This window comes from Staurois parvus, unplaced genomic scaffold, assembly GCF_062004578.1.
Source record: "Staurois parvus isolate SC_StPar_1 unplaced genomic scaffold, SC_StPar_1.0 ptg000388l, whole genome shotgun sequence".
Classification (NCBI taxonomy): Eukaryota; Metazoa; Chordata; class Amphibia; order Anura; family Ranidae; genus Staurois; species Staurois parvus.
Window position 1 is genome coordinate 3852268 of NW_028318184.1, and position 12733 is coordinate 3865000.

Sequence of the window (12733 nt, forward strand, 5' to 3'; positions counted from 1 at the left end):
GGCACTGGGCAGGAAGCGGTTAACATCTGGGGCAATTAAAGGGTTAACTGTGTGCTGTTTTACTGTGTGCTGTGTTAGTGCTTTCCTTCCCTCGGTAATGTTCCTCAATCCCTGGGTGCCGGTGAGTAATCACTGGTGGGGACCCAGTGATTGACAGTCGAGGTTGCGAATAGTGGCACGGGTAGGGCTCTCATGCGTCCCCTACCCGGAAATGCAAAATCACATGTATATACAGTGAGGAACAGAAGTATTTGAACGCCCTGCGATTTTGCAAGTTCTCCCACAGAGAAATCATGGAGGGGTCTGAAATTCACATTGTAGGTGCATTCCCACTCTGAGAGACAGAATTTAAAAAAAAATTCAGGAAATCACATTGTATGATTTTTAAAGAATTTATTTGTCTTGCACTGCTGAACATAAGTATTTGAACACCTAAAAAACAGCAAGAATTCTGGCTCTCAAAGACCTGTTACTGCGCCTTTAAAAAGTCCACCTCTACTCCACTCATTAATCTTACTTAGTAGCACCTGTCTGAGCTCTTTAAAGACACCTGTCCACTCCACAGTCAGTCAGACGCCAACTACTACCATGGGCAAGACCAAAGAGCTGTCAAAAGACACCAGAGACAAAATTGTGGACCTCCACAAGGCTGGAAAGGGCTACGGGGCAATTGCCAAACAGCTTGGTGAAAATAGATCAACTGTTGGAGCAATTGTTAGAAAATGGAAGAGGCTAAAGACGACTGTCAGTCTCCCTCGGACTGGGGCTCCATGCAAGATCTCAACTAGTGGGGTATCACTGATGATAAGAAAGGTGAGAAATCAGCCCAGAACTACAAGAGAGGAGCTGGTCAATGACATGAAGAGAGCTGGGACCACAATTTCAAAGGTCACTGTCGGCAGAACACTACGCCGTCATGGTTTCAAATCATGCATTGCACGGAAGGTTCCCCTGCTCAAGTCATCACATGTCCAGGCCCATCTGAAGTTTGCCAATGACCATATGGATGATCCAGAGGAGGCATGGGAGAAAGTCATGTGGTCAGATGAGACCAAAGTAGACTTTTTTGGTCTAAACTTCACTCGTGTTTGGAGGAAAAAGAAGGATGAGTTGCATCCCAAGAACACCATCCCTACTGTGAAGCATGGGGGTGGTAACATCATGGGGGTGGTAACATCATGCTTTGGGGGTGCTTTTCTGTGAAGGGGACAGGACGACTGCACTGTAATAAGGAGAGGATGAATGGGGCCATTTATTGTGAGATTTTGAGCAACAACCTCCTTCCCTCAGTCAGAGCATTGAAGATGGGTCGTGGCTGGGTCTTCCAACATGACAACGACCCAAAGCACACAGCCAGGATAACCAAGGAGTGACTCCGTAAGAAGCATATCAAGGTTTTGGAGTGGCCTATCCAGTCTCCAGACCTAAATCCTCTTTGGAGGGAGCTGAAACTCCGTGTTGCTCAGCGACAGCCCCGAAACCTGACAGATCTAAAGGAGATCTGTGTGAAGGAGTGGGCCAAAATCCCTGTTGCAGTGTGTGCAAACCTGGTCAAGAACTACAGGAAACATTTGACCCCTGTAATTGCAAACAAAGGCTTCTGTACCAAATGCAAGACAAATAAATTCTTTAAAAATCAAATACCTCTGTTCCTCACTGAATATATATATACATACACATGATTTTGCGCACCACTGCCACCCTGTAGCAGTATTTCTGCTATAGGGTGGAGGAAAACAGACTCTAGCCTAGACAAAAATGATGGAGTTGTTTTAGGTGGAAAAGATCTGAATTTTTTTCTCTCCTTTTCTTGCAGAGTTTTTCGATGACTTCTCTGAGGGGAGAGAATGCGTCAATTGTGGAGCGATGTCCACCCCTCTGTGGAGAAGGGATGGTACAGGCCACTATCTGTGCAATGCCTGCGGGCTTTACCACAAGATGAACGGAATCAACCGCCCATTGATCAAGCCCCAACGAAGGCTGGTAAGATTCTTTAGGGTTTTTGTATTTATTGAAAGTGTACACTCACCGGCCCCTTTATTAGGTACACCTGTTCAATTGCTTGGTAACAAATTGCTAATCAGCCAATCACATGGCAGCAACTCGATGCATTTAGGCATCTAGACGTGGTGAAATCAAGGCTACAATTCACATAGGCTCACCAAATTTGGACAATAGAAAAATGGAAAAACGTTGCCTGGTCTAATGAGTCTCGAACTCAGCTGCAACATTCAGGTGGTAGGGTCAGAATTTGGCGTAAACAACATGAAAGCATGGATCCATCCTGCCTTGTATCAATGATTCAGGCTGGTGTTGGTGATGTCATGGTGTGGGAGATTTTCTGGGCCCCTTAGTACCAACTGAGCATTGTATAAAAGCCATGGTCTATCTGAGTTGTTGCTGACCATGTACATCCCTTTATGACTCCAGTGTCCCCTTTTCTGATGGCTCCTTCCAGCAGCATATTGCACCATGTCACAAAGATCAAATCATCTCCAACTGGTTTCTTGAACATGACAATGAGTTCACTGTACTCCAATGGCCTCCACAGTCACCAGATCTCAATCCAATAGAGTACCTTTGGGATGTGGTGGAATGGGAGATTCGCATTATGGATGTGCAGCCAACAAATCTGCAGCAACTGCATTATGCTATCATGTCCATATGGACCAAAATCTCTGAGGAATGTTTCCAACACCTTGTTGAATCTATACCATGAAAAAGGTCCAACTTTACTAGGTACTAGCAAGGTGTACCTAAATAAGTGACATGAATGTATATAAAGCCAATGGAGAGTCCAACACTCAGACGGAGTGTGGAAGGGTTTCTGTTTGCCCTGTCGATAATTGTTCCCTGGACTGAAATTGAGGGATAATCCAACATTTCAAGTGGTTATCAGAACAGGAACTGAGGCAAAATTTTCCAGTTGAGAAACCTGTTTAAGTGACAACTAAGATTTACTTCGCTTTGGAGAGATTTCCTTTCCAGTTCCTGTTGTGTCTACAGTACAGTGAGTGAAGGAAATCTCCCCAATGGATCTCACCAGGCAAAAATTTGAATCCTCACCTACTCTACCGAAAATAATTTGACATGCACAACTTTGGATATAAAAACTGCAAGATACTTTGGCAGCCACTAATCATTATCTCACTGACCTGGATCAAAAATGCAGAAAGTCAGAAATCCTGACCTGCACACTTGTTCCAGTACAGTGACTCAGTGGTTATGGCGGCCTCCATATCTCTCAGTAAAGGTTCCCTGAGTTTCTTTCTAAGTTTTTACACATAGAACAATAAAGGTCTTCATAGTTATCTAAAGTCCTATACTGTGTATACATATATATATATATTTAGAAAAACCAGAGACCCTAGAAGTTGTAATTCAAGCAAAAGGTTGACAGTACATTCATGTCAGCTGCTATTACATTGTACACATACACAGTCATTCCAGCTGCTGGCACAGAATGCAGTCACATTCCCATTCAGAATGCAGTCACATGCCCATACAGAATGCAGTCATCTCAGCTGCTGTCACAGAATACAGTCATTCCAGCTGCTGTCACTGAATGCAATCTATACAGCTGCTGTCACTTAATGCAATCTATACAGCTGCTGTCACAGAATGCGGTCACATTCCCATACAGAATGCAGTCATGTCAGCTGTTGTCACAGAATGAAGTCATTCCACTTGCTCCTACCGGATGCAGTCCTGTCATATTCTGTCACAGAATGCAGTCACCTCCTCTTACAGAATGAAGTCCTGTCATCTAACCTTATAGAATGCAGTCATGTCAGCTGAGATGCTGTCATAAAATGCAGTCACCTGCCCATACAGAATGCAATCATGTCAGCTGCTGTCACAGAATACAGTCATTACAGCTGCTGTCACAGAATGCAATCACCTGCCCATACAGAATAGTCATTACAGCTGCTGTCACAGGATGCAGTCATGTCAGCTGTTGTCACAGAATGCAATCGTTACAGCTGCTGTCACAGAATGCAGCCATGTCAGCTGCTGTCACAGGATGCAGTCATGTCAGCTGTCACAGAATGCTATTGTTACAGCTACTGTCACAGAATGCAGTCTTTACAGCTGCTGTCACAGAATGCAATCACCTGCTCATACAGAATAGAGTCAGTACAGCTGCTGTCATAGAATGCAGTCATGTCAGCTGTCACAGAATTCAATTGTTACAGCTGCTTTCACAGAATGCAATCATGTCAGCTGCTGTCACAGGATGCAGTCATGTCAGCTGTCACAGGATGCAGTCATGTCAGTTGCTGTCACAGAATGCAGTCATGTCAGCTGTCACAGGATGCAGTCATGTCAGTTGCTGTCACAGGATGCAGTCATGTCAGTTGCTGTCACAGAATACAGTCATGTCAGCTGTCACAGAATGCAGTCATGTCAGCTGTCACAGGATGCAGTCATGTCAATTGCTGTCACAGGATGCAGTCATGCCAGTTGCGGTCACTGGATGCAGTCATGTCAGTTGCTGTCACAGGGTGCAGTCATGTCAGCTGTCACAGGATGCAGTCATGCCAGTTGCTGTCACAGAATGCAGACATGCCAGTTGCTGTCACAGAATGCAGTCATTCCAGCTCTCAATACAGAATGCAGCCATGCCAAATGGAATTATGTGAGTTGCTGACTACATATCTGTAGAAGAAGAATGATATTTGTCAGTCGCTCTCAGTTGGCTCTTTTACAGAATCTCCTCCCTAGTAGCATGGCAACGCGTTGTAATGGGGTGAAAGGGAGCACAATGCAGATACCATATCTACCTATGTATAAGTTCTATAGTCATATCAAGTCTACTGTTCACATTAGCAGTCCAGAGCCTTTAATAAACATCAATGTCAAGCTGCCTATCACTCTTTAAACATAACTCCATATATGATAAGAGATTCACAAATCCCTCAGATTGGTTATGATAAACACTTTTCACTTCCTCCTTCTCCGTTATTTATTGCTAAAAACAAGGTCATCCTCAATTAATGAAAGCGCAGCAGATTCCTTGGACACAAAGGGAGACAAGTCCAGGAGGAAGTGAAGACAGGACTATGGAGACATCCTGAGATTCATGTATTGTATGTCAGCAGATATGGGTGACAATAAAGTGTATGGAAGATCTGTGATGGAGGTTATAGGTGACTGTGCTGGGGTGGTAGCACTGACCTAGATAACACTTTACTTTGCAAATATTGTAACAATGGGGAGGAATATTTCATACACAGTACAGTTTGTGGAAACCACACTGCTTAAAGTGGTTGTGAACCTCAGACATGAAATATGAACAAAGCATATCCCTCTATAGTGTGTACTGGTCTCAATCCAGAGCACTAAGTGTCATTTCTGTCCTCTGCTATCTGCATGAGTCACTTCTAACACGTTTTCCTGACACCAAGAGAAAAATGGTGATGGGAGGGCACAGCCTGTGATTGACAGCCTCAGCTCTGCTCCTGTGTGCTGTGTGAAGGGGTGTGAGCCCCTTTCCTCCAATAAGCTCTCAGAGCTCTCCTCACTGGTGTAACTTCAGCTCCTTAGCCCCTGCTTTTCAGAGCTGAGAGATTCTGTGTAAATTGTGCACTTTGGATATAGGGGACAGGAGGCTTTAGATAAACAGGTACAACTTATTTAGGAGGATTTGTTTTATCTCTGTGTATCACCTGAGGCTAATTGCTTCACTGGGTAAATGTAAGGATTTACAATCACATTAAAGTACATCTATAGCCATTTTTTAATATTTTGGATAGAATATGAAAATGTTAAAACCTTAAACCCCTGTCGCTTTTTTTTTTTTGCCATATGTGTCTTATTGAGAAGATTTCCCTTCACTTCCTATTTTGTATATTCAACAGAAGTGGGAGGATATCTCTTAGACAGCTGTCAGAGGAACAAATGGAAGATTTCCCCTGAAATCCTGTGCTGGTGACAACTCCAAATTTTGGGTCTGCCCTCACTCCCGGTGACATTGGTGATCGGGACAATTAGAAGAAGGGTGAATCTTTTTAACCCCTTCCTGCCCAGCTCTGGCATTCCATTAACTGGGTAATTAGGCCTGGGAGGTGGGTATGCCTGCCTGATCATATGACCATTACGATTGGCTGTCATGGTGATCACATGATCGTGAGCCAATCTTGCCATCTCCTAAACTCCTACCACCCATAGATGTATATGTGCGGCGTGTAGGAATTAAAGAATATGTAAACCCAACACTTGTATGAAAAATTATTATGTTCTCTTTGTATTGCTTCCACTGTGTGAAATCCCTGGTGTTCCTGCCAGTCCCTCTGCTTTCCTATTAAATACTGACTACACTAGGCATGGGAGCACTGTGTGGTCAGTTCTCTAGCTGTGCTGGGAACTCCGCCTGCTCTCCTCCAATTGTCAGACTTGTGCTGACACATCCCCCCTGCACAGCCATTCACTGGGAAGATTGAGGTGCTGCTGTTTCTCCTCCCCCAGCTTTTTATGCAGCTGAGAAAAAGGGAATGTGATTAATTATAATAAAAAAATTATTAATAATGGCTTTTTTATATCTATACACAAATGGTTTACCTTTCATTTCTGTTTTAAATTGAATGGGTTGTTTTACAAGCTGAGGGATAACATATACTTTAAAGCACGCCCTCTTTGCCACTGCACATGTGTACCATGGGTGACACGGGGTTAAGGGGGACACTGACGGCACTAAAAATCTGACAGGAGTTCTAACCTATGACAGCTCAATTCAAATCTGAAAAGAAAGTTTTGCCTTTAATGATACTATATATAGTATTTCAATTATGGGAATACATTGCCACCTTGTGGTCAATACTATTAATGTTGTAATTGTTACTGCAGTACTATGAAAAAAAATCTACCTAAACTATTTTGGGCATTAAAGGCAGATTCTCCGCTTCATACCACACAAATGTGTTGGGGTAGAAATGAGAATGACTGCCAATGAACATATACAGAGGGTTGTTTTTTATAATTTAAATATTTATACATTTTTCAGATAAACAAGTTATACAAACATACTCATTAAAACCTTAGCATATTATCAAAACATTTATCATTTCATCCCTTTCCCCTCCCCCTACCTGTATACCAACCCCCCCCCCCCCCATCCAATCCCTGGCCCCTTCTGCTCTGCATTTTCCTGTTCTTTTCTGGAGATCCTAATCCAGGGGCGTATTTACCACAAGGCAAACAAGGCATTTGCCTAGGGAAGCATTTTTCAAGGGGGGCAGCACTGCCCCTCAAAGGGACAACAGAATGGACACACGTGGCATGGGGACTTGGTGAGTTCCGAGAGCGGTTGTGGGTTTCATGACGGTGTATGCACAGCCCGACTCTCGTTCCTGGGGATGTCTGGAGCTGTGAGTGTCTTTCTCTCCCTCGCCATGGGGGATGGTGGCTGGTGTATGGGGGCAGTGGTAGTGGAAGGCTCTCTCGGGTGGGGGGCAGGGGTATTGTTGGTCAATGTCAGGCTCTTTCCGTGGGGGAGGGGTGGGTGCTGACCAGGGGTGGACTGACAAATCATGCGGCCCCTGGGCAATAGGGGATCATGGGGCCCCTGTGTCCTTGCCCAAACTCAAAAAAGCCTATGAAAAAGGTACCAGGGGCATCTCATGGGGCCCCCTACTGACCCCGGGCCCTTGGGCAGTGCCCAAGTTTCCAAATGGTCAGTCCTCCCCTGGTGCTGACGTTTGTGTTGCCTAGGGCAGCGCAAAACCTAAATACACCACTGTCCTAATCCCTATAAAAGAAGAACAAAATATGTTTCCATATTATTCTATGTTAATCCCCCATAACCTCTAAGGCTAGCCTTGACTTTTTGAATTCCTCCCATTTGTTCCATCATGTATGGTAACTATCCATCTTATGTTCATTCAAATGATAAAGTTCCTCCAATTTACATATTTGATCCACCGTACCCACCCAGTCTTTTATTTTCGGCACCTCCTGTGTCTTCCAATACTTGGGTATCAATCCCTTTGCTGCATTCAGATAGTACAATAAACCAGATTCTTTGTATTTTTTAACTGAAAGCTTAGTACTATGAAAAAGGCAAATGTCTGGGTCTAATACAGAGGGTTGTATCCTGGTGTAGCAACATGACAAAGATGGGCTTTAATATGCCATAGCATGCCAACAAAGGACTGATTCATGCCTCAATGTTCTATTTATAGTTTGTTTGGGGAAATGTAGCCAAAAATAAACATATTCCCTTATTGTATTTAGTATATAATGTGCAATCACAGCCCTCAACTGTTTTAATGGGGCATAAAATAAATGTTAAAGGTTTGCCTCTAAAGGTGGATTTGATTTGAAGATGGTTGTTGGGGCTTTAACTTTCTTGATGATCTTATCATTCTAAAATGATGGAAACTTTTTTATTTAATATTTTTAGATTGAAAAAAATTGCAGCTTACTTTGAGTATATATACAGAGTACATATAGCAGGGTAGCAGAGTTTGACTGTTCCTCACCCAGTTTTACGCCTCCTACTCAGCTGTTTCTGTTTCAGTTAATGACTGCTTCAACCTACACATGCAATTGAGGATTATTAGCACTCATTTGGTATAATTGGTTAATCATACACCTGACTCGAATCCTACAAGATCCCAGATTTTGTGCAAGTGTACAAAGTGTGCAGGTGTAAGAATTGATGCTGGTTTGAAATGGCAAATATTGTTTTGATTTAGATTTCTCTTCTGTTTGCTCACTTTGCAGTTTGTAAATTTATTTTTAAAAAATAAACAGTTAAAATATATATTTTGTAAAGCATTCTTCCCACATGAAAGAAATATATATTTGAAATATATTTTAAAAATATTCTTCCCAAATATATTGACATATATTTGAAATGCTACAATTTTGGCCATATTCAATATATTTCAAAATATATTTCAATAAAAAAAATAAAATAAAAAAAAATATACATATATATATATATATATATATACATATATATATATATATATATATATATATATATATATATATATATATATATATATATATATATACTGAAATGTATTTTTATTACAAAATATATTAAAAATATTTTTTAAAATACATTTCAAATATACTGTAAAATATATATTTTTCAAATATATTCTTCAGATTTTTTTTAACATGTAAAAAAGTCATTTCAACATATATTTTTACATATATTTGTAAATGCATTCCAAAAATGTAGATTTGTATTTTTAAAGACATATTTTTCATATATTTTGTGATAAAAACGTATTTCAACATGCAGTATATATATATATATATATATATATATTTATATTTAAATACATTTTGAAATATATTGGATATAGCCAAAATTGTAGCATTTAAAATATATGTCAATATATTTGGGAAGAATATTGTTAAAATATATTTCTAATATATTTTTCTTCCATATGGGTTAATTTACTGCATTTCTTAACACCTGCCTAAAACTTTTGCTTGGTAATATATATATATTATTTATAGACTACCTTACTATCCTATGCTGTTCTGATTTAGAATATTCTGACCTGAAATTATTTTTACAAGCTCTGATAATATAACTTCTCTCTTTCTTTTCAGTCCGCATCCCGTCGCGTTGGTCTCTCCTGTGCTAACTGCCACACTACCACCACAACATTGTGGCGCCGTAATGCAGAAGGGGAGCCTGTATGCAATGCTTGTGGGCTCTATATGAAACTTCATGGTGTACCCAGACCGCTGGCAATGAAGAAGGAAGGCATACAGACGAGGAAACGTAAACCAAAGAACCTCAGCAAAGCCAAAACTCCCTCAGGTAGATATAATGCAAAAAATACTGATCATACATCAACCGCTGTTACACACGATATGAAACATGACATTAGAATGCAGATTATTGCACTCTGGGGGCATTGGTAAAAAGTCAGGGGGCACAATGTCAACACTGTATATAAATCACTGACAGTCTTTCACACAGTATGACAGAGATGCAGGAACCTGCTTCTGTACCATGAGTTTCAACCTGGGAAACACAAGTATGTATAAGGCTGTCATTACAATGATGAAACAAAAGCTGTGCAGGATATCAAGTGTCATTATCAGAGCCCCCTTATCAGGAGTCTTCATCAGAGTGTTTCCTTACATGCATTGTCCCCATCAGAGTGCCCCCCTTACATCATGTGTCCCTATCACAGTGCCTCCTTACATGCATTGTCCCCATCAGAGTGCCCCCCTTACATCATGTGTCCCTATCACAGTGCCTCCTTACATTCATTGTCCCCATCAGAGTGCTCCCTTACATGGATTGTCCCCATCGGAGTGCTCCCTTACATGGAATGTTCACATCAGAGTGCCCCCTTACATGGAATGTGCCTATCAGAGTGCCCCCTTACATGGAATGTGCCCATCAGAGTGCCCCCTTATATGCATTGTCCCCATCAGAGTGCCCCCTTACATGCATTGTCCCCATCAGAGTGCTCCCTTACATGGAATGTGCCCATCGGAGCGCTCCTTTACATGGAATGTCCACATCAGAGTGCCCCCTTACATGGAATGTCCCCATCAGAGTGCCCCCTTACATGGAATGTCCCCATCAGAGTGCCCCCTTACATGGAATGTGCCCATCAGAGTGCCCCTTTACATGCATTGTCCCCATCAGAGTGCCCCCTTACATGGAATGTGCCCATCAGAGTGCCCCCTTACATGCATTGTCCCCATCAGAGTGCCCCCTTACATGCATTGTCCCCATCAGAGTGCTCCCTTACATGGAATGTCCCCATCAGAGTGCTCCCTTACATGGAATGTCCCCATCAGAGTGCCCCCTTACATGGAATGTGCCCATCAGAGTGCCCCCTTACATGGAATGTCCCCATCAGAGTGCCCCCTTACATTGAATGTGCCCATCAGAGTGCCCCCTTTCATGCATTGTCCCCATCAGAGTGCCCCCTTACATGCATTGTCCCCATCAAAGTGCTCCCTTACATGGATTATCCCCATTGGGACTGTAGACATCACAATCAAGATGGCAGGGCCCGGCAGCAGTCGCAGGGCTTTACACAAGGGAGGCTTTACATGTAAATAACATGAATAAAATGCTTTGAATATACATTTATACAATTCATACAATTTATTCTGTGGAGATATTTTTGTTGAAATGAATGGTCTGGTGACAGGGTCTCATTAAGTAAGGAAGTTTGATAAAGCTGGGTAACTGAAAGCAAGTTTGCTTGTTGTGGCCAATGCTGTCTTCCTATCAAATATAACTTGTATTCAGAAGCCTGCAGCTTGCATACTAAGTGTTTGTGGACCTTCTTTATCCTAGGACCAAACGATAACCTCACTCCTTCCACCAGCTCCACGAACTCCACGACAGCAGAGGACCTGCGTCCTATCAAGATTGAACCTGGACTGTCTCCTCCATATGGACACTCTAATTCTATGTCTCAGGTACAATACCACTTCATACTAAACAGATAGTATGCATCCTTCCCATAGTGGTACCACTCAGTCTGGGCTCATTACAACATGTCTGTCATGTCTGTCAACACCAGACAGCTATATAAATTCAACTTTTAATTGAGTTTATAGTAATCAAAATGGCATATATATATATATATATATATATATATATATATATATATATACAGGTGAAACTTGAAAAATTAGAATATCGTGCAAAAGTTCATTTATTTCAGTAATGCAACTTAAAAGGTGAAACTAATATATGAGATAGACTCATTACATGCAAAGCAAGATAGTTCAAGCCGTGATTTGTCATAATTGTGGTGATTATGGCTTACAGCTCATGAAAACCCCAAATCCACAATCTCAGAAAATGAGAATATTGTGAAAAGGTGCAATATTCTAGGCTCAAAGTGTCCCACTTTAATCAGCTAATTAAGCCATAACACCTGCAAAGGGTTCCTGACCCTTTAAATGGTCTCTCAGTCTGGTTCAGTAGGAATCACAATCATGGGAAAGACTGCTGACCTGTTAGTTGTGCAGAAAACCATCATTGACACCCTCCATAAGGAGGGAAAGCCTCAAAAGGTAATTGCAAAAGAAGTTGGATGTTCCCAAAGTGCTGTATCAAAGCACATTAATAGAAAGTTATGTGGAAGGGAAAAAGTGTGGAAGAAAAAGGTGCACAAGCAGCAGGGATGACCACAGCCTGGAGAGGATTGTCAGGAAAAGGCCATTCAAAAGTGTTGGGGACTTTCACAAGGAGTGGACTGAGGCTGGAGTCAGTGCATCAAGAGCCACCACACACAGACGGATCCTGGACATGGGCTTCAAATGTCGTATTCCTCTTGTCAAGACGCTCCTGAACAACAAACAACGTCAGAAGCATCTTACCTGGGCTAAAGAAAAACAGACCTGGTCTGTTCTCAGTGGTCCAAAGTCCTCTTTTCTGATGAGAGCAACTTTTGCATCTCATTTGGAAACCAAAGACCCAGAGTATGGAGGAAGAATTGAGAGGCACACACTGCAAGATGCTTGAAGTCCAGTGTGAAGTTTCTACAGTCTGTGTTGATTTGGGGAGCCATGTCATCTGCTGGTGTTGGTCCACTGTGCTTCATTAAGTCCAGGGTCAGCGCAGCCGTCTACCAGGAGATTTTGGAGCACTTCATGCTTCCTTCCACAGACGAGCTTTATGGGGATGCTGACTTCATTTTCCAGCAGGACTTGGCACCTGCCCACACTGCCAAAAGCACCAAAACCTGGTTCAATGACCGTGGGATTACTGTGCTTGATTGACCAG

General features: G+C 42.1%; 1 protein-coding gene across 1 annotated transcript in view; it reads left to right on the forward strand.

Annotated features, from left to right (window-relative positions):
• Window positions 1–12733, forward strand: part of GATA4 (GATA binding protein 4) — an 89610-nt gene that overhangs the window by 69408 nt on the left and 7469 nt on the right. The window contains exons 2-4 of the mRNA XM_089685913.1: window positions 1817–1983; window positions 9574–9787; window positions 11294–11418. Coding sequence (XP_089542039.1) covers window positions 1817–1983; window positions 9574–9787; window positions 11294–11418 — 506 coding nt within the window. The remainder of the gene's footprint in view (window positions 1–1816; window positions 1984–9573; window positions 9788–11293; window positions 11419–12733) is intronic.